Source organism: Pungitius pungitius, chromosome 18, assembly GCF_949316345.1.
Source record: "Pungitius pungitius chromosome 18, fPunPun2.1, whole genome shotgun sequence".
Lineage (NCBI taxonomy): Eukaryota > Metazoa > Chordata > Actinopteri > Perciformes > Gasterosteidae > Pungitius > Pungitius pungitius.
The window spans coordinates 748,169-770,668 of NC_084917.1; the positions used below are offsets into that span (position 1 = coordinate 748,169).

Genomic DNA, 22,500 nt, shown 5'->3' on the forward strand with positions numbered 1-22,500 from the left:
AACAATCATCAGGTCATGAATAATTGGTGAGATATTTAATCTGCAGCTTTTTAGATGCATTAATGCAGAATGTTCTCTAGTTTTTTGGCTGCATCACAGGCTGACAGACCTCCATTAAAACACCTCACTGCTGACCACCATCGCCGTGAAGACATCCCTCCGCCATCAGACCTTTGTCATCACGCTGTGCTGGTATTGTGTTGTGGAGCCACTGGGCTCGGGGGTCAGAGGTGACACAGGAAGTCGGCCGTATTTATTGGATTTTTTTAACCAAAATGCAAACGTTAATTCCTCAGCATTTGTAGATAATAATTAATTGATGGAGTCCACATGGAGCAAACCACTCTTACCAAATGTTGTAGTTACTGTATTTAAAAAGAGATGACATTGAGTAAAGTAGTTTTAGTGTATATTGTAAATATTCCCTACATGAGCCTGGAATGTCGATCGATTCAAAAAGGGACTTTGTTCTCTGAAAAGAGCTGTTTTTTATAATAAAGGAGTTTATTGGTTTAGTTACAGGTGGTGTAGTGAGAGCCCTCCATTCATGTGCTGCGGTTTGTCCTCATTCCTTGTTGCTCTTGGTGTGTGTGTGTGTGTGTGTGTGTGTGTTTGTGCGTTTATGTGTGTGTGTGTGTGTGTTAGTGTGTGTGTTTGTGCGTTATTGTGTGTGTGTGTTAGTGTGTGTGTGTGTGGCTGCAGCAGTGTCGGCGATGCACAAGCCAACTTCTCAATTAGTCCCGGTGCTCATTAGGACCAGAAGTGAGAGCTGCAGCTTCTCGTCCTCTCTGACATATGGTCCACCAAAACTTTCAGAGAAAACATCCCAATGGGGGGGGTCTGTCGAGGGTGGTGAGGGGGGGGGGCTTTGTGACCAGTATGGCTCTATTTCACCATCTGGTTACTATTTTTGGTTCTTTAAAGTCAAAGCTGCATTCTGTGTAGTGACCAGCAGGGGGCGACTCCTCTGCTCCCATAGACGTCTATGAGGAAATGACTCTACTTCTGTGTAGTGACCAGCAGGGGGCGACTCCTCTGCTCCCATAGACGTCTATGAGGAAATGACTCTACTTCTGTGTAGTGACCAGCAGGGGGCGACTCCTCTGCTCCCATAGACGTCTATGAGGAAATGACTCTACTTCTGTGTAGTGACCAGCAGGGGGCGACTCCTCTGCTCCCATAGACGTCTATGAGGAAATGACTCTACTTCTGTGTAGTGACCAGCAGGGGGCGACTCCTCTGCTCCCATAGACGTCTATGAGGAAATGACTCTACTTCTGTGTAGTGACCAGCAGGGGGCGACTCCTCTGCTCCCATAGACGTCTATGAGGAAATGACTACTTCTGTGTAGTGACCAGCAGGGGGCGACTCCTCTGCTCCCATAGACGTCTATGAGGAAATGACTCTACTTCTGTGTAGTGACCAGCAGGGGGCGACTCCTCTGCTCCCATAGACGTCTTTGAGGAAATGACTCTACTTCTGTGTAGTGACCAGCAGGGGGCGACTCCTCTGCTCCCATAGACGTCTATGAGGAAATGACTCTACTTCTCTCTTGATTTATTCCCTCAGTAAACATTGTAAACATGAGTTTATGGTCTCAGTCTCTAGTTTCAAGTCTTCTTGATAACAGCATGATGTTCATTTTGTGAACGCTTTGTTTTCAGGTCCCCATAACTTCAATCACATAATTGTAACATTGAATACTGGGTTGAAGTTTAGGTTGGGGTTACGTAACGTCATCTGAAGTGCTGATAACACTGTGTGTGTGTGTGTGTTTGTGTGTGTGTGTGTGTGTGTCATTATCCCCTCCGGCTGCAGGATTGCAGGGATGCTGCTGACACTTCTCTACAATAGAGGCAATTAACTGAGGCTTAACTGTATGTCTGTTTTAAGCCATAGATGTGTGTGTCTCTCTGTATGTGTGTGTGTTTGTTTGTGTGTGTTCCACTAAAACTAAAACCACCAAAGCACTTTTTTGTTATTCCCTCCCGTCCTGAGAGACCCCACCACAGATGATCTCAGTGTCCATTGGGAGAAAGACACCCTGGATGGGACAGACAACCATTCACACCCACATCAACACACCTACGGGAAATTAAGAGTCACCAATCAACCAGATGCCCTGACACCCTGACACCTAACACTCTGACACCCAGATACTCTTATACCCTGATACCCTGACCCCCTGACACCCTGATACCCTCACACCCTGATACCTTGACACCCAGATACCCAGATACCCTGACACCCTGATACCCTGACACCCTAATACCCTGACTCCCTGATACCCTGATACCCTGATACCCTGATACCCAGAGCATCAGAGCAGGTCTTTGGCTCTCATTCTTTCAGATTTCAAAGAGGAACTGAAGCATTTCCAACTTGTCAGAAGCGTCATAATGATGGCAGGAAGATAACGGACTATGAGACATGAAATGGTGAAAGAAAACAGCGTGATGAGAGCCCCCCACTACACACTCACTACACACTCACTACACACGCACTACACACTCACTACACACGCACTACACACTCACTACACACGCACTACACACTCACTACACACGCACTACACACTCACTACACACGCACTACACACGCACTACACACTCACTACACACGCACTACACACTCACTACACACGCACTACACACTCACTACACACGCACTACACACTCACTACACACGCACTACACACTCACTACACACGCACTACACACTCACTACACACGCACTACACACTCACTACACACTCACTACACACGCACTACACACTCACTACACACGCACTACACATGAACCACACACTCACTACACACTCACTACACACTCACTACACACGCACTACACACGAACTACACACGCACTACACACTCACTACACACGCACTACACACGAACTAGACACGCACTACACACTCACTACACACTCACTACACACTCACTACACACGCACTACACACTCACTACACACGCACTACACACGAACTAGACACGCACTACAGGAAAAGAGTTTTACGGTCAAGCTGCATTTATTATCTCATTAATCACGGGGGGGGGGTTGAGTGGGGGGGGGGCAGGAGAGTGTACGTGGAGGCAGGTGGGAGGACGGAGATGGAGGAGCACAGCTGCACCAACAGGCTGTTGATGGAGGAGGAGGAGGAGGTGTGAAGGAGAAGAGAGCTCACAGATGATGCCATCTGCTCGACTGCAGGAGCACCTGCACACACACACACACACACACACACACACACACACACACACATAGACACACAGACAAAAAAGGTATCAAACACGCATCATTATTTTGCAAAGGATAAATATATTATATACATTTATTCATATCAAATCTATTAGAACATGTATATGTACATATTGAGATGCACCTATGAACAGTTTGTTGGAGAAACACCTGATCAGTGTGTGGAGGAAAGACCAACTTCACACAATGAATTATTTTGGATGAAATGTGCCTGTTTTGATCCACTTCCTGGTTGTGTGTCCTCACCACGGTCCTGTGTGCGTGGCATCTGGGTACCTACCGGTATTTAACTTTAACACAACGACGTCATATACGCCGTTAGCACGTAGCTAACTAGTTAGCTAAACATCCAGGTGTAGAAGTCTGGTCCTGAGGGCTGATCTGGGTCCAGTCGGTCGGGTCTTGTTGGGAGGACGCTGCCGCTGGTCGCTCTTGTTCTGTTGTTAACTCGTCCTGACGGCTTCTAAGACCCGCCTCTTTGGGACACGGCCGAGTCCAGCTGAGACAAGCAGAGAGGACGTGCAGAAAGTGTGAAGACTAAACTATTAAAGACGTCAGCAGTTACACAGTTTATTCTTATTATATGAAAATACTGGTGTGACATCATCATTGTCCCATCAGCCCCTGCTGTCTGTGAGACAGGGTACCTGGAGCTAACGCTAATGCTACGTGAGGTTAGTGTGGCACACGTTGCTCGCTGTTGTGCACGTCATTGATGTGTGTGACTGCACTTTGGATGAGAAATGAATAACGTGAGTTTTCGTGATGCGAGTGGAAGCGTCGGGTCGTTCGGGGGGGGGGGGGTCTGTATGTGATTAAGTATTGATTTACATTTCTTTCATTTCAGGATGTGGGTCACGTGCGTGGCGTTGTCACTTTCCTTTATTTTCATTAACCTGCCGCCATTTTAATGTTTCTTTGAATGATTTTTTACCTGTCAATGGTTTAGCTTTAATTAGAACCTCCTCTCTTCTGCATCATTAGTTCAACGATGTTGTCAATTCCTTAAAAAAAATTCTCCCTGACTTTATTAATCAGGACACTAATTTAATAAACGTTAAGAACTATTATGGAAATGTGAACATGCTTCCATCAAAACAAGCTTTAATGAGGCTGCGTCTGCTAATTAGAGTCTATGTTTAATGTGGAAATGATATGGAGGCCTGCTTATGTAAGTGTGTCAGTGTGTGCGCATGTGTGTGTGTGTGTGTGTGTTATAGAGCATCTGCACAGAGGTCATCTGCGATTGGTCGGATCGATATCTGCTTTCAGTTTTTATTTGGTTCCACTCGATGACCTCGAGCTCAGCTCAGCCGTTAATTCTTAGATAACATCAATCACTGCGATTGTGTGTGTGTGTTTGTGCGCTGGCACTTGTCTGCTCTCACACAGGAAATCAGGAAGCCGCAGTGGTCTGGTTATTAATGAACGCTGAGGTTCAGGTCCTCTAGGTGTGTAAATCAAGCACCCCCCTCGAGCATCGAAACACCTGTGCACGTTCCCCTGAGGCAGAAAGATCGGAGATTGTAACTTCAGGGTTGATGAGGTGCTCAGAAAAGTTTATTTTCAACATTTAAAAACACGCCATGAAGAAACAAGAACAAAACGAGTTTAACCTCCTCTGCTCCCATAGACGTCTATGAGGAAATGACTCTACTTCTGTGTAGTGACCAGCAGGGGGCGACTCCTCTGCTCCCATAGACGTCTATGAGGAAATGACTCTACTTCTGTGTAGTGACCAGCAGGGGGCGACTCCTCTGCTCCCATAGACGTCTATGAGGAAATTACTTCTCTCTCGATTTTTTCCCTCAGTAAACATGAGTTGAAGGTCCATTTAGAGTCAAACAGACCATAAGGAGGGGAAGCTTTAGGGCGGGGCTACACAATGATTGACAGGCTGTTATCTGGTCTGTAGGCTGTAATCCTTTTAGACTTTAACCGTTTACTTACTTCATGGCCATTAACATTTTGGTCACATAAACAATCAGCGTTGTGTTATTATTAGCCCCCCCCGACTGGAGGCTTTAAAATGACGGTTCACAAACTACGTCACTCTTCATGTTGAGGGTTCAGCATCTCACAGGATTTAATTAACTTCCCTCCCATTGAATTAGTTTTGCTTCATTCAGGCGGCGTTGCTCCTGAAACGTTAACTTGACGGCTCTCTGTAAGTCAGACGGCTGAGTCGTGCTGTGTGTGTGTGTGTGTGTGTGTGTGTGTGTGTGTGTGTGAGTCTCCTGGGGGAGAGGACATGGCAGACTAGGAATGTATTCCAGTTGGTTGTTGCCGGTCTGATGGAATACAAATGAAACAGCGACAAAGGAAACAAAGAATTCTCTCTGAGGAGGAAACAACGAGGAGCCAGTTGGCCTCGTTGTTTCAGCGCCGCTCAAACCTTCTATTCCATTTCTTTTTGACGTCGCTCTACAACCTCGCCGATGTTGTTGCTTCGGTGAAAGTCAACGTTAGATTCTGCCTCCTTTTCTGTCTCTCTTCCTCTTCTTCTTCCTCTTCCTCTCGTTTCTCAGATGATGTTTATTAACTAACTAAAGGCAACGTTACAAAAGAAAGTAACGAGACAAAGTGAAAGAAAGACAACACAAGCTGAAGCAACATCTCGACCTCCCAGCGTGTTTCGTTGGCTCGACGAAGCTGTTCGTCTCAAAACCCAATAACGAGCTCTATGCTTTAATTAAAGCCTAAAATGTAAAAGTATGGATATTAAGTATTAATAGAAATTGTGACGTTGTAACTTGTTTAACTAGTGAGGGTCGTTGTTTCAGGATCTAACTACAGATGTTGAAGCAAAGACCTTCTCTGCAAAGACCTTCTCAGTGAAAGGCTCCCCCCCCCCCAGCCACCGTCACTTTGATCCCTCCTTTGTGGTCTCAAGGTCCCCCAGATATCACCTTGGGGGGCCCTTTGAAACATCAAGGCTTCTGCAAACAGAAAGGTGTGTGTGACCTCAGGTGACCTTTTACCTCTGGACATTCCAGTCAGAGACCACGCATTTGACCTCCTACAGAAGGTCTTATATCCTCCATGAGACTGGTCCACATAGAGGATCAGGACTAACCTGAGACTGGTCCACATAGAGGATCAGGACTAACCTGAGCCTGGTCCACATAGAGGATCAGGACTAACCTGAGCCTGGTCCACATAGAGGATCAGGACTAACCTGAGCCTGGTCCACATAGAGGATCAGGACTAGTTAAAGTTAAATCCCACAACGCGTTCGCCTCGTGGTGATCGAACACACACACACACACACACACACACACACACATACACACACACACACACACACACACACACACACACACACACACACACACACATACACACACACAGTGAAAATGACTGTGCCAAAACAATAAAGACACCAAAAGCACAGATGTGTTGTCGTGGAAACCAGCTAATTGATCTGTTTCTTCCTCCATCTGTGTGAGATCTCTAGTGAGATGTTGTAGTACATGACATTTGGACGCTTTAGTTTTGGGAGACATCATGAATTATTAAGCGTCCAGCTTCACGTCCTCTGGTTGCTCTTCTCTTACCAGACTTCATCAGATAGAAGAACATCAGCAGAACAAACCCACAAACCATTACACTCATTTTACAGGCGGCTGGCTCTCGTCATAAGAACCATCGTCCTTACGCATCGCTGATAACCAGCTGAGATCAGTTACAGGACAAAAGGGATTTCACACTGAAACGGGTTGTCAGAAGATGTGCGTGTGTGTGTGTGTGTGTGTGTGTGCGTTTATCTGCTGCAGAGTGGCTTTCTAAAGAATTACAGGCTGTAGAAGCTGAAATGAGTTCCTCGATGGTCTGACTCTTTGAGAGGTAACCCCCCAAAAAAGGAAAGATCCTTTTCATTTCCTGTCTGCAGATATAAAAACTGTGTTTATTTCATCCCTCCTGAGACGACAGCTGCTCATGTTGTGGCTGCGTAGAGGAAACTGGTGATGTTCAGTTTGTTGGTGTGTGTGTGTGTGTGTGTGTGTGTGTGTGTGTGTGTGAATGCTGCTGTGTGCTGTTTTTGAACTAAGCTGCTGCAGATAGCATTTTAGCATGCACAGCAGAGCGGTTTTCCTGTCTCTGCATGCCCCCCCCCCCTTTGCTCAGCTCCTGTCATGCTTAACTGCCCTGTCTCTCCACCACAGCATCACCAGTGTGTGTGTGTGTGTGTGTGTGTCCTCACTAGATAACCCGGGTCCTGATAAGCTCGGCAGGAAGTGTCAGATTCTCCAGGGGCCTTTGTGAATATATATACTTTTTGGTCTTACCTGTCAAAATGCCCCCCCCCCCCTGTGTTCCCTCCCCAGATGAAGAGGCGGCCTCCTCTCCCACCAGCGAGAGCCTCAGAGCCAGAAGCCCCGGCTCCGAGGCCGGAGCTCTGCTGCCGTCCGTCCTGACCCAGAAGGGACGCCCCGTCCCCCGGGGGGGGGAGGTCCTCCCATCCACTCTGCCCCAGCACCTGCTGCCTCTCCTGGGCAGGGGGCTCAGTGTCGCCACCCCCCCCGGAGGTCGTTCTCTGGAGCCCCGGAGCGACGCACCAACCGAGCCCCCACCCGCACAGACGCCCTCCCAGCCGCCTGAGCAGGAGGACACGGAGGACACGGAGGACACGGAGACGGCGTCCTCAGGTACCTGGGGGGTAAACGTAGCCCGGTGGTTACCGAGGTTACCGAGTGATTCATTATCATCAGACGATGCATTCAATGACCTGCCTGCAGTGGAGTAACTTTGTGATGCCGCTCTCTCGCTCTGGATTGGTCATGTTATTATTTTCACTGGTACCGGCCCAGTGCATGCTGGGTAGCCCCTGTGATTGCTCATTGTTGATTAATGACCACACCCCCCCCCTCTTCTGCAGCCTTGTCGAGCTGCATGGTGAACTTCTCGGACCCGGAGGGCTACATCGACTCGTCCGATGACCCCCCGCTGCCCGCCGGCGCCATCGTGCACTGCACCTACACCGTGACGGTGTACACCGGCTACGGGGTGGAGCTGCAGGTACGCACACACACACACACACACACACACACACACACACACACACGACGACCTGCAGGTGGTATATACACAGTATATGAATATATATTTAAAATAAATAAATCATGAAACATGTAATATGTAACATATAATATTGATTTTGTGTATATTCATGAATCCTATAAAAAGCTACACAGCTATTAAATAAATCATGAATTTAAAAGTCGATATTTGGAGCGTTGAAGGGAAGCTGAAATAAACTATTCAGGTCGACTGAATCTCAACTGAAACTCATTTATTCGGTTTATTATGTGATGTCTTCTTTACATTTGACTCTTATTTTCACGGCCGTGTGTCTGCAGCTCGACGCGGATCACTGCAGCATTTATATATTTATATTTACATCATCATTCGTTCATAATCTCAAATCACACAAATAGCTTTGGATTAAAGTGCCTTCTGTCTGCAGTCAATGTTAAACTCAGAATGAAGGTGGACTTTATCTCAGGTGGCGTGTCGTCTTTCTGACGTTGACCTCCATCAACTGTAAAGACTTTTCATCTGGATGTGGCTTCTAAGGGAAACACAGCATATAAAGCTCCCTTTAGGGGCCTCGTGTCCTCACAAAGGTAGCAAAACAAGGGCGCACACACTCACACATAATGTCATTTACAACAGCACACAGGTGTCACGTGTTACTGAATGAATGAATGAAGGTGTGGAAACGACACAAACACAACAGATCGGATCCCGAGAAGAAGGACGATTTTAGAGACTTTAGAGGAATATTTAATGATTATCACCATGAACCTCCTCCTGGTCCTCACTGAGCCTCACAAGGTTATTTATTCTACTACAAGTAGTGAGTAGATTTTCAGAACATTAGATAAAGTCGCCCTCAAAATGCATTGCATAGACGAAGGTTTCCACTAAAGGAATCAATTCATTTATCAGAATTACTATCAACAGAAATGAAGTAAATGTTGAATAAATCAGGCTGTGAATGAGATTTGAACTCATGCCTCCTAATTATACTTTTAAAGACTATTATTACACACTGAGGCTGCTTCACTCATTGATTGAACATTTGGGATATGGATCTGTGTCCATCACCCTTAAAAAGGTGATTTTTAATATAGAATCAGTTTAATCGGGAGTTTATTGTGAAACTCTCGACATCCAGTTTCCTCTTAACGCATTTCTTCTTCTCTCTTCAGAGTTTTACCAGTTTCTTCATCTAATGAACTAAATCCCATCTATTAGCCTTTTATTCTAGAGCATCGAGACTCACAGAGGGGTCGACTAGAGGTTCAGGGATCTTCTTCAATCAGCTGATTTCCTCCCGCAGGTGAAGAGCGTGAACCTGTCGGAGGGCGAGCAGCTGTCCATCCGGAGCGCTGACCAGCGCGGCGCCCTGCTGGTCCTGGCCAATCACACGCTGCTGGTGGAGGGTCAGGTGATCCGGAGCCCCACCAACACGCTGTCCGTCTACTACCGCTCGGCGCCGGAGGCCAGCGCCGGCGTCTTCCAGCTGCACTACCAGAGTGAGCCACCATCACGAGGCCCCTCAGCCAATCACGCAGCGGCGGATGGGAGATCTGATTAAATGGCTCTCATCTCGTTGGGAGGCTGTGTGTGTGTGTGTGTGTGTGTGTGTGTGTGTGTGTGTGTGTGTGTGTGTGTGTGTGTGTCCTGATGGACATGACAGCAAGAGCGGGACGCGTCAAAACACACCTGAGCCGTTAATCACAGATATCCGACTCAGCAGGTCTGAACACGCCGTCGAGGGAAAGCGAGCGGCACAAACAAAGAAATGTTACACCCCGCGTTGACGAAGATTATTTAATTACATAAACTCAATTAAAATTCAACCCTCGGGGTGTTTGATTTCTCAAGTGATCCTCCAAATAAATTAGAAACCAAAACATGACCTCATATTCTCCTTTATAAGAAGCTTTAAACTGACTTTAATCCATAATTCATAACTTGTATTTCTAGGAGTTTCAGCCTCCTCTTGTTTTGCCAGCGGCTCCGTAACAAATCTGTATTTTTTCATCAGTAAACTGTGCTGAAGTAAATATGATAAGACCTCGCTAAACGGGAATCTCAGAAAACAACAGAATTGGAGGCATAAGGAAAGAGCTATAAAACAATAGTGCTATGTTATGCTAGCGTTATGCTAGCGTTATGCTAGCGATATGCTAATGACGATGTTTTCGGCGGGTCTTTTCCTTTGACCAATAGTGGAGGTCTACTTGATCTCCATCTTATTATCTTCTGGCCCAGTCTTCAGGCTGAGCTGTTCTCTTCCGAAGAGGCCTCACTTCGGGGAGGTGTCGGTGCTGGACCTGCTGCCTGGAGGCACGGCCCGCTTCCACTGCCACATGGGCTACCACCTGCAGGGCGAGCCGCGGCTCACCTGCCTCAACGCCTCGCTGCCGGTGTGGAGCGGCAAGGTGCCGGCCTGCAGAGGTGAGCGGAGACTGCAGGTTGTTATTTGGACTCTTTATGGTCTGTTTGACTCTAAATGGACCATCATTCACTAAATGAACATCATGCTGCATTGAAGAAGACTTGAAACTAGAGACTGAGACCATAAACTCATGTTTACAATGTTTACTGAGGGAATAAATCAAGAGAGAAGTATGTTCTTCGTGTTCTTTTTCGTGTTAGTTTCAATTTTCAAAACACAGAATAAGTAAGTTAAAAAAAAGAGAATCTCTCAACTTTTTTCTATTTTCATGAATAAAAACCTCCTTCTTCATGCAGCATCTTTCAAAGCAGCAACGTGCTGTCAGATATTTAAATAAGTAAACTCCTTCTCTGCAGCTCTTTGTGGAGGCACAGTGAAGAACGCCACAGTGGGGAGGGTTCTGTCGCCTTCGCCCCCCCACGGGCCCAACGCCACCCAGGACCGCTCCTGCTCCTGGTCCCTGGAGGCCCCCAAAGACCAGAGGCTGCACCTCCACCTGGAGAGACTGGCCCTGGGGGTCACCGAGAGGTAGGAGGGCGTTTCGTTCTTTTACATCCATCAGGTACATCTCAGTTATTCTTTAATAATAATGAAATATAACTTAAACAAATATACCTTTGAGGAATTTAGTTGAAAACTTAATTGAATCAGGAACTATTTTTGTGTAGGAAACATGAATTAGTAAAATAACTGAAGTTGTTAGATGAACGAAGTCGAGTAGAAGAGAACTGTGCAGAACCAGGTTCACAGTGTCCCTCACCTCCCCCCCCCCCCTCCCTCACAGGCTGGTGCTGTGGAGCGGGCTGGACGCCGGCTCTGTGGTGCTGTTCGACTCGGGTCGGGGGGGCCAGATCCCGTTCGAGGGGGTGATCAGCGAAGGCCCGGCAGTGAGGATCCAGTTCATCACCGACCGGCCCGACCACAACACGGGCTTCAACATCCGCTACGAAGGTACGAAGGAACCTCCATCCCATCAGCGTTTAGTTATCCGTAACCAATGGCCCCCCAGGGAGGACCAGAAGAACCCAGAGAACCACCAGAACCAACGTCCTCCTCAGGGAGGACAAGAGGAACCCAGAGAACCACCAGAACCAATGTTCCCCCAGGGAGGACCAGAAGAACCCAGAGAACCACCAGAACCAACGTCCTCCTCAGGGAGGACAAGAGGAACCCAGAGAACCAACGTTCCTTCACACTTTGAGTCATCTTCATGTACCAGCTGTGATTTCTTTGCTCCGCAGCCTTCGAGCGAGGCCACTGCTACGAGCCGTACCTCCAGAACGGGAACTTCACCACCTCCGACCCGCTGTACGGCGTCGGGGCCGTGATCCAGTTCACCTGCGACCCGGGTCACGCGCTGGAGCAGGGCCCCCCCGTCATCGAGTGCGTCGGCGCCAGGGATCCATACTGGAACGACACCGAGCCGCTGTGCAAAGGTCCTGAGATGTTCTCTTCATTCTTTAAACATAAACATAACCCTAAACCAGAAGAAATACCTTAACCTTTAATCTGTGCCCCTCGTTCTCTCTCTCTCTCTGTCTCTCTGTCTCTCGCCCTCTGCAGCACAGTGCGGAGGAGACCTCGGCGGTCCCGGGGGTGTGATTCTGTCTCCCAACTGGCCCGAGTGGTACGGGGAGGGGGAGGACTGCAGCTGGACGGTTCACGTCGGGGAGGACAAGCGGGTGCTGCTGGACGTCCAGCTGTGAGAATCAGACACTCGTGACATCACCAGAATCACAAAACGAACTGAGGCTTCCTGATGTCACTGACTGTCCGTCTCCACCAGACTGAACATCAGCGACAGCGACATGTTGACCATCACCGACGGCGACGAGGTCACCACCCGCATCCTGGGCCGCTACGTGGGGGGGTCCGGCCCCTTCAAGCTCTCCTCCACCACCCCCGACCTCACCGTCACCTTCCACTCCGACCCGGCCGGACTCGTCTTTGGCAAGGGGGAGGGCTTCATCATCAACTACATGGGTGAGGGGGTGTTTGTGTTTGCGGGTGTGTCTGTCTGTCTGTGTGTGTGTGTGTGTGTGTGACAGCGTCTGTTGTGTTAAAATAAATGTCCAAATTTGTTATGAAAAGAAAAGTAAGTATGTGAAGGCAAAAATGTTTCGGAACATCATCAAAACAGTGTGTGTCTAAAAATAAGATGGAAAAAAAGTCAAAACATATATGGTCGAAAAAGAAAATATATATATAAAAAAAAGTAAAAAATACGGGTTTAAAAATATTCTGGGAAAAAATGTTGAATAACATTAGATAAAAAATATTTTAAATAAAAAGTCAAAATATTTTTTTTAAATAATAGGTTGAAAGGTTTTCTGGAAAAAAAAATATTGGGTCGAAACATATTTTGAAAAAAAAGTCAAAATATGTAAGGTTGAAAAATGTTTTAAAAAACAGTTGAAATGTGTTTTGTTTAAAATTAACATGGGAAAAGAGTAAAAAAATATAAGATTGAAAATTATTTTTTAAAAAGTCAAAATATGTAAAAATAAATAAATGAGAAAACCATCAAAACATGTCTCAAAAAATGTTATCAAAAGCAAGTAAAAATATATGCGTCAAAAAATGTTTTTAAAAAAGAAAAAAAATATTGGGTCAAAACATATTTTGAAAAAAAAGTCTAAATATGTAAGGTTGAAAAATGTTTAAAAAAACAGTTGAAATGTGTTTTGTTTAAAATTAACATGGGAAAAGAGTAAAAAAATATAAGATTGAAAATTATTTTTTAAAAAGTCAAAATATGTAAAAATAAATAAATGAGAAAACCATCAAAACATGTCTCAACATTTTTTATCAAAAGCAAGTAAAAATATATGCGTCAAAAAATGTTTTTAAAAAAGAAAAATATATTTAAAAAAAGAAAATCCAAAATCATAAGGGTTGAAAAATATTATGTAAAAAAAGATTCAAATAATAGTAGGTCAAAATGTTTTGACAATTTGAAAAGTTTTAAAAGATTTAGAAAAAAAATTTAAAATAATATTGTGTCAAAAGATATTTAAAAATAAAAGTCAAAACATATATGGTCGAAAAAGAAAATATATATAAAAAAAGAAAAGTAAAAAATATGGGTTTACAAATATTGTGGAAAAAAACATAACATTAGATAAAAAAAATTTAAAATAAAAAGTCAAAACATTTTTTTTAAATAATAGGTTGAAAAGTTTTCTGGAAAAAAAAATAATGGGTCGAAACATTTTTTTTTTTAAAAGTCCAAATTTGTAAGGTTGAAAAATGTTTTAAAAAACAGTTGAAATATGTTTAAAAATAACATGGGAAAAAAGTAAAACATATAAGATGAAAATAATAGTAGGTCAAAATTCTTTTGAAAAAAAAATGGTTAAAATATATTTTAAAATAAAAGTAAAAGTATGTATGGTTGCAAAATGTTTTGAAAAACGTCGAAAATGTAATGGAAAAAAAGAAGATCAAGAGTTGAAGAATTAGGTCAAAACATTTTTAAGAAACTGGATCCTCTAGTTTTTTACAAATATTTGTCACATAAAGGAACATTTCATCCTTCAGTCTTTTTTCTCTCTGTGCTGCTCAAAGGGTTTGTTTCTCTCTCTTTAAACATAATACATAATGAATATTCTGTATTTATTTACAATCAGCATCAGTGGATTCTGGATGAGGATTTTTTGACTGTTTTCATAGTCTCTTTAGCTGCTATATGCTCAACATTGTTCCAATCCAATCACAATATATAGAGAAGATGGTATTAATTATTGTACGTTGTCCTTTTTTTAAACAAGACCAACTAGAAAACAATCAAAGATCCTTCTAAAACTTGTGAATAGAAACTGAGAGCCGCTCACTAGCTTGCATCCTTAGGATGAAGCCAGGGAGATGGGGTTTGAAGGTTGAGTCAAGATCTCCATTCAAACATTACGCTACAGCTCATCAAAAGGTGACTTAACGGGCTTGTCCTTCTCTCAGAGGTGTCTCGAAACGACTCATGTCCGGACCTGCCGGAGATCCAGAACGGCTGGAAGACCACGTCCCACATCGCCCTGGTGCGCGGCGCTCAAATCACCTACCAGTGCGACCCCGGATACGACCTGGTGGGCCGGGAGACCCTCACCTGTCAGCTGGAGCTCTCCTGGAGCTCCCAGCCGCCCTTCTGCGAGAAAAGTCAGTTCCCCTTTGTCTCATGGCTAATTGAAGGAATCCTCACAGCTGGAGGTCACTCTACTTCACCTAGAAATCTCTAGAAACCTAAAACGTCATTATCAGTCAACCGCCACGTTAGAGCAGCATTCCCTCTTCTTATCACATTCCCTCTTAGGCACAGGAAGGATTTCCAAACGTTGAACCCCAGTTGATTTGAGGTCCTTGTGAAGAGGTTTAAAAATAAAACCTGTGTTTATAGACTGAAGACATTTAGTCCGTCTCTGTTGGTCTCAGAGCTCTGAGGGTACCAATAACAGAATTTTCCGGCATCTTTTATTTAGCTATTTTGGAAATTCACTCTTAAATGGTGCAACAATATCGTCTAGAACTTATTGTAAGGAACAAAATGCACCCCAACAGATTTAAATAAATCTAGTGAGGACGGGATTCTGAACTGTGTTTAGTATTATTTTATTTTATTATTCGTATATATTTTTAATAGTTGATCTTGACACTATTTGATCTGTTTCACCCTTTTGAAAATTTAGCAGCCTTCCAGTTTTATTTATTTCCCTAAACTGAAGTCTCCCCCCCCCCCCCCCTCCTCAGTCATGTACTGCTCTGATCCGGGCCACGTGGAGCACTCCACCAGGTCCCTGTCCGACCCCAAGCTGCTGGTGGGCACCACCATCCAGTACAGCTGCAACCCCGGCTTCGTCCTGCAGGGCGGCGCCACCGTCACCTGCTACGGCCGCGAGCCCGGGACCCCCGTGTGGACGTCCCGCCTCCCCCACTGTGCATGTGAGTGCACGTTCCTCAGAGGCTGAAGGCTGTGCTGGTTTACTGTGTAGCCTCTCATCTAATTTAACTGAAGGAGTGAGCCTTCCCCCCCCCCTCCCACCTCTGCCTGCAACCTCCCCCCCTCCCCCCCCCCCCCTGCCTCCCCGCGGCCGTGTGATCTGACATGAGTGGGTTTCTGTGATTTCTCTCCTCCGCTGACACAGATCACAGCGTCAGAGACGATGCTTCATCTCCAGGATTTTCATCTCTGACGTGTGTGTGTGTCTGTGTGTGTGTGTGTGTGTATGTGTGTGTGTGTGTGTGCGCGTCTGTGTCTGTATGTGTGTGCGCGTCTGTGTCTGTATGTCTGTGCGTGTATGTGTGTGTGTGCTTGTGTGCGTTTTCAGGGTTATTAATGTTTGCGTGAAGTGTTTGATATGTAAATGGATGCTAATGCACCGTACCAATCAGCTCTGAGCCACCTGGAGGGGGGCGGGGATTATCCATGAGTCACGTCAACTCAGCCACAGCCTGTCAAATGTGTCCGTGGAGCTCAACGCCAGCCATCGCTCTATGTTTCTTCTTCTTCTTCCTATTTTTCATCCTGCTCTTCTTCTTCTGTGTCCAGCGGAGGACTCTGTGTCCTGTGAGAACCCCGGCCTCCCCGACAATGGCTACCAGGTCCTGTCCAAGAGGCTGTACCTGCCCGGCGAGTCGCTCACCTTCGTCTGTTACCAAGGTTATGAGCTCATCGGGGAGGCGGCGATTAAATGCATCCTGGGGAACCCGTCGTTCTGGAGCGGGCCGCTCCCTCTCTGCAGGGGTGAGATTTGTTTACTTCTATACTTTCTATATTAATAGTTATGATACAATCAAATTTGATTCTATCTGTTTGACTCTAAATGGACCATCATCCACTAAATGAACATCATGCTGCTTTGAAGAAGACTTGAAACTAGAGACTGAGACCATAAACTCATGTTTACAACGTTTACTGAGGGAATAAATCAAGAGAAGTAGAGTCATTTTCTCATAGACGTCTATGGGAGCAGAGGAGTCGCCCCCTGCTGGTCACTACACAGAAGTAGAGTCATTTCCTCATAGACGTCTATGGGAGCAGAGGAGTCGCCCCCTGCTGGTCACTACACAGAAGTAGAGTCATTTCCTCATAGACGTCTATGGGAGCAGAGGAGTCGCCCCCTGCTGGTCACTACACAGAAGTACAGTCATTTCCTCATAGACGTCTATGGGAGCAGAGGAGTCGCCCCCTGCTGGTCACTACACAGAAGTAGAGTCATTTCCTCATAGACGTCTATGGGAGCAGAGGAGTCGCCCCCTGCTGGTCACTACACAGAAGTACAGTCATTTCCTCATAGACGTCTATGGGAGCAGAGGAGTCGCCCCCTGCTGGTCACTACACAGAAGTAGAGTCATTTCCTCATAGACGTCTATGGGAGCAGAGGAGTCGCCCCCTGCTGGTCACTACACAGAATGCAGCGGCCCTAAAACAAACCCCACGGGATGTGTGATGTCATTTCTCATGTCTTGCAGCAGACCACAGCTGCTTTGGGCACCATGCTTTGGAAGGTGAGTACGACCTCACACACACACACACACAAACACACACATACATGCAGAAATATAATATAAATAAACCGTTTGTGTGTGTTTGTTTCGTTGACCTCGGTTCCTCTTTTGTTTAAACGTTGTCTCTCAGTTGCCGAGGCAACCGCCGGCTCCACCCTGGACGGAGGCAACGTGGCGCTGGCCATCTTCCTCCTCGTCCTGCTGCTGTCGGCGCTGCTGGGGGGGGCCTACGTCTACGTCACGCGGTGAGGATTTGATGAAATAACATTATTTTACACTTTTCTTGTTTACAATATTGTTTCAATTGAAGATGTATTCGTTATGTACATATAAATACATCTATATATATATTTATTGATTCACTATGAAATGTGTTTTTAGGTGCCGGCATCACTCCAACTTGAGGCTTCCTCTGATCTACCCTCATCCCTACCGACAGATCACCGTGGAGACGGAGTTTGACAACCCGCTGTATGAGAGCGGGGGGGTGAGTGTCGCATCGCATGACACAGTAAAGTGGGGTAACTGACAAGAAAAGATCCGGCGTACATCTCTGACGCCTTCCGGGGTCAAAGGTCAATGTGTAATGCTAACGATGGGTTTGATTGACAGCTCGGTCGACCAATGGGTTCGTTTGGTAACGTCTTGTGTTTTTGTCTCATCGACAGGATTCTCGAGAATATGAAGTGTCGATATGAGAGAGGACATCACCCCCCCCCCCCTTCTGCGCCTTCTGGAGGAGGCGATGTAAATACAAACAGACGATGTCCCGCCCCTTCAATCCTCCTCCTGCTTTTGTTTGATGTGACGGAGGAAAAAAAAGATACAAAGATCCTTAAAGAACATTCAAAATGGTGAGGAAAGGAGGAGTTAAGGATGGGAGGAAAGGGAAGGAGAAGGGGACAGGACACAAATGACGACTGAAGCACTTTTTAGTATTTTTGTCAAATTTGATTTGGTGAAAAGAAATCCTGTAACAAAAAAGCGAGTTCGTCATAATCCTTCACATTTTCATGAAATCACACTATTTATGGTCTGACTTATTTGGCAACTCAACGTAATTCTATTTATTAACTGTGTAATAGTTCTATTTGTTAGTGGCAAAGTGAATAAATTCACAGGAAATAATGCAGCGTTTCTGTACTTCATCTCACACAGAGCGGTGTGAAGCTAATGCTAATGCTATGTCACTACCGCTAATGCTATGATGCTACCGCTAACGGCTTCGCATTGAGAGAGTCAGTGTAGCTTGTTTTCCAGGAAGGGAAAACCCTTCATAATAATGGTCCTTGTCTGCAGTCGGGAGCGTCCCATCAGCTTCAAACCGCTTCCTCGTGTGAAGGAGATTCAGGAAGGAAAACACTTTCCTTTTTCTGTTTTAATATCGAAGATCGATTCTGGGTTTAGTTTCACTCCTTTGTCTTTGTGTCTTTGATTTTCACTGCAACATAAAGTCCTGCTCCTCTGTGGGAACAGAACCTTCATGAGTACAGAGAAGAGGTGTGCGTGGTTTGGTCACGTGACCCAAACAATGGAGTCGATATATGCAACATGTTCCCAAGTGGCCACAGGTGTTACTTCATATCTCCATAGAATGAGTATAAAGAACATGGGGGGTGGACTTTGTTGTTGTCGTTGTAGTTTACATGCACAGGCCCCAGGGGGGGGCCGGGCCCTGAGGGGGGGCCTTGGAGGCTTTGGTGCGTCGCTGATGTCATGTAGTTATATTGGGGGGGGGGGCGTTTGTTAATAGCCTAGCTGTAGTCCGACCCACCACATGATGTATTTATTTTGATGTACTGTATATGTGATGTTTTATGCAGATTGGTAAATGTACATTTTATTACGAGAAGACCGATGTTAACAGTTTCCCTAAATAAATGGTAAAACTTAATAAAAATGTACAAAAGACTTCTATATATACATATAAATATATATACACGGAATTAGGGGGAATATAAATATATTTGGAGTCATTTTTTCAGGTGGAGAAACCATCTTTAATCAAAATCATTGCACTCATTGACATGTGGACAAATCAATACACTGTGTTTTTTGTTTCTACTTAGATTTACATGTTCATCAAAATATCTCATTATTTTCAAATATAGACGATACACATTTAATGCATCAAAGATTTAAGAAATCTTTTTTTTTATTTAAGAGAATGTTTAATGTATTTTTTCCCAAAGAATTTTTCAATATAATTCAAAGCAGGAAAGTAATCTAATAAATCAGCAACCGGACAAATTAAAACCTAATTATCTTTTTTACAATCACTTTGATACTATTTTCACAACCTTGATGTCACCTTTCCAAACCCGGGTGTCTTTGTGTCTCGGCGATAGTCCTCCACCTCCCTCTCAGCTCTTCTTTTGTACTCAGCTCAATCTGCTGCTTGTAGATCAACAACCTTCTGATCCCGTCACACGCCGTCTTCTTCCTGGAAGCCTGGTGCTTCTGGAGAGGAGACCTCGACGGCGTCTTGGAGACAGAACTCCTCGTGAAGAGTTCCATCCGGCTGGAGGAGAATGCTGTTGTTTACCGTTCGGGGTCCTGATGATTCCTGTTGCCACGGCGATGCTCATCAGCAGATGGCGCTTCCACAGGGCTTCCTGCTGCGGTTCAGATTTCAGCCAGACGTTCTGATTGTCTGAAATCAAAAAAGAATAAAAAGGATTAACCTGCTAGTAAGTCATTCAAGTGAATGAATGGATCATGACTCAAACGATGCTGCTTGTTTGAATAAATAATAGTGACATTTGTCCCCCACGGCATCATTGTGCTAAGTTTGTTAAAATCAATATCTTCTTTTTGGTCACGTGGTTCTTGAAATACAAACTAAAATTTACAATAAAGAGGGAATTTGTTTCCAAGAGATACAAATGGAATAATGGACACAGAATTAGGAGGGAAATATGACGCAAGAATCAGCAGGCAGCAGTTTATGCCAGAATGAAATCGTAGAATTATGATACTTAATACAGAATGGGTTTCAGTTTCCTGAACTCTTAATTTTTAAATCTGGGAAATTAATATATTTACCTTATTGTGGCGCGAGAGGAAATGTCAGCGGATCAGTTTATTTACAGTTTTTTGTCAATCTGAATCGTTGAAGTAACTAAAGTACTTTTAAATACTTAAAATGGAGTAAAAAGATCCATATTTGGCTCAGTTACATTTCACCACTTCCGCCGAATGGCTTCCGTTGCTATTGAGTATACGTCCGCACCGTCTGGGAATAGTTATTTCCTCTACTTCGAGATCAAAACCACTAACGACCACCCCATAAAAATGTTATTGTATCTCTTATAAAAAATTCACATGTATAATTATTTCTTAAATTACTTAACAATGTGTTTGTAGACAACTAATATTTGAAGTTCCACGCGGAAGGATATCAGACTGTTTACTATAAATTCACTTCCGCTCCTCTGCGGAAGTACATGATCAGAAGGCTTTCGACGTCAAGCGAAGTGAGAAACACAAACTTGTGGAACATTTAGTTTGTGAGTATTTTAAGTTTATAAGATGCTTGTGGGGAATATATTCTGCCATTGAGGTCACCCCATTGTATGTCTTTATTGTACCTTATTTTAGCCGTTTTAACGACTGAACAACAAGCTAGCGTGAGGTCAGCGGTTTTTTTAGCTTAGCGGGCCGCGGCCCAAAGCTTCCCCGGAGCTTATTTCAGCAATGTCGGTTAGCTCATTAGACAATTAATCATTAAACGTTGTCACAAAAGAGACGTCGTTTGATATAACCGTTGTCTTTTTTTTCACAATAACGTCGAACGGCGGCCGTTTGTTGCGACATCCGGTGTTACGTAGCCACATTAGCTTCTTAGCTGTCAGCTGACTCGACGATTAGAAACGTACGGTTCGCTGAACATCGTTCTGCTTCGGTATTAATGTACTTATTCTGTCCAAGTCGAGCTTAGGCTCGATGTCCGGTGCGTATTGTTTGATAAATCGTTTAAGAGTGTTGCGTGTAACGTCAAACTGTGACGTAGGCTAACGTTAGCGGCTAGCTAGAAAGCACTTCTATGTGACGATGGTTGCGTCAGATCGAGGTATTTACCCTGTAGCTAATGTTAGCTCGCTACTCTTTTCTAAACGTTACGTGACATTTTCAATTTAATGAGTACAGGTAACCTGTAAGACAGTGATTTGGGGCACTATTGAATCTGCATAGTCATGCCTTATAAAACAATTTATTTCTTAATATTGTAAGCGAGTCAGCTGATTTGCACAACGGAAATGGTGTGAGAATCGACTAATGATGTACTTAGTAACTGCCAAAAGTTGTGTTTCTAATACTTTTATTTTTCCTTAAAGTGCCAAAATGCAGATCTTTGTGAAGACCCTGACCGGAAAGACCATCACCCTTGAGGTGGAGGCCAGTGACACTATTGAGAATGTGAAGGCCAAGATCCAGGACAAGGAGGGAATCCCACCAGACCAGCAGCGTCTGATCTTTGCAGGAAAGCAGCTGGAAGATGGCCGTACCCTCTCTGACTACAACATCCAGAAAGAGTCTACCCTCCACCTTGTGCTCCGTCTCCGTGGAGGCATGCAGATCTTTGTGAAGACCCTCACCGGAAAGACCATCACCCTTGAGGTGGAGGCCAGTGACACCATTGAGAATGTGAAGGCCAAGATCCAGGACAAGGAGGGAATCCCACCAGACCAGCAGCGTCTGATCTTTGCAGGAAAGCAGCTGGAAGATGGCCGTACCCTCTCTGACTACAACATCCAGAAAGAGTCTACCCTCCACCTTGTGCTCCGTCTCCGTGGAGGCATGCAGATCTTTGTGAAGACCCTGACCGGAAAGACCATCACCCTTGAGGTGGAGGCCAGTGACACCATTGAGAATGTGAAGGCCAAGATCCAGGACAAAGAGGGAATCCCACCAGACCAGCAGCGTCTGATCTTTGCAGGAAAGCAGCTGGAAGATGGCCGTACCCTCTCTGACTACAACATCCAGAAAGAGTCTACCCTCCACCTTGTGCTCCGTCTCCGTGGAGGCAACTAATCTCCTGCTGTAAAGATGTCTCAGTAAACTCATTTATTCCGGCTCCAGATGTCACTCATTCCTTTTATTCCACTTCCACATTTTCTTTGAAGTTTCAATAAAGGTTCAACATTCTAAAATTTTAAATGTGTTTTTCATTTTACTTTATTTTATGGAATTGTTTCAAAAAGGCAAAACAATTTAATTACACATTGGATCCATGTTTGTTCCATCAATAAGTTACACAGGTTTTGGTAGAA

The 22,500-nt window shown here is 44.9% G+C and overlaps 3 protein-coding genes across 4 annotated transcripts in view; 2 read left to right on the plus strand and 1 right to left on the minus strand.

Annotated features, from left to right (window-relative positions):
• LOC119226867 (seizure 6-like protein) overlaps positions 1 to 19,144 on the plus strand; it is a 21,746-nt gene extending 2,602 nt beyond the window's left edge. The window contains exons 2-17 of one of the 2 annotated variants that reach the window (XM_037485211.2): positions 7,590 to 7,910; positions 8,141 to 8,280; positions 9,608 to 9,803; positions 10,546 to 10,731; positions 11,089 to 11,260; positions 11,517 to 11,683; positions 11,974 to 12,168; positions 12,296 to 12,434; positions 12,519 to 12,715; positions 14,687 to 14,881; positions 15,470 to 15,661; positions 16,269 to 16,463; positions 17,192 to 17,227; positions 17,358 to 17,472; positions 17,609 to 17,714; positions 17,896 to 19,144. In XM_037485211.2, coding sequence (XP_037341108.2) covers positions 7,590 to 7,910; positions 8,141 to 8,280; positions 9,608 to 9,803; positions 10,546 to 10,731; positions 11,089 to 11,260; positions 11,517 to 11,683; positions 11,974 to 12,168; positions 12,296 to 12,434; positions 12,519 to 12,715; positions 14,687 to 14,881; positions 15,470 to 15,661; positions 16,269 to 16,463; positions 17,192 to 17,227; positions 17,358 to 17,472; positions 17,609 to 17,714; positions 17,896 to 17,925 — 2,582 coding nt within the window. In that variant the 3' untranslated portion in view covers positions 17,926 to 19,144. The remainder of the gene's footprint in view (positions 1 to 7,589; positions 7,911 to 8,140; positions 8,281 to 9,607; positions 9,804 to 10,545; positions 10,732 to 11,088; positions 11,261 to 11,516; positions 11,684 to 11,973; positions 12,169 to 12,295; positions 12,435 to 12,518; positions 12,716 to 14,686; positions 14,882 to 15,469; positions 15,662 to 16,268; positions 16,464 to 17,191; positions 17,228 to 17,357; positions 17,473 to 17,608; positions 17,715 to 17,895) is intronic. The other variant, XM_037485212.2, reaches the window with a different exon arrangement.
• Positions 19,145 to 20,629: 1,485 nt separating this feature from the next.
• Positions 20,630 to 22,387, plus strand: ubc (ubiquitin C). Its single transcript, XM_037484839.2, has 2 exons — positions 20,630 to 20,736; positions 21,565 to 22,387. The coding sequence occupies exon 2, from the start codon at positions 21,572 to 21,574 to the stop codon at positions 22,259 to 22,261; it is 690 nt and encodes a 229-aa protein (XP_037340736.1). The 5' UTR covers positions 20,630 to 20,736; positions 21,565 to 21,571; the 3' UTR covers positions 22,262 to 22,387.
• slc4a5b (solute carrier family 4 member 5b) overlaps positions 21,837 to 22,500 on the minus strand; it is a 17,272-nt gene continuing 16,608 nt past the window's right edge. The window contains 1 exon segment of the mRNA XM_062558776.1: positions 21,837 to 22,500. This exon segment is cut by the window's right edge and continues 1,494 nt beyond it. The gene's annotated coding sequence lies outside the window, so the exon portion shown is untranslated.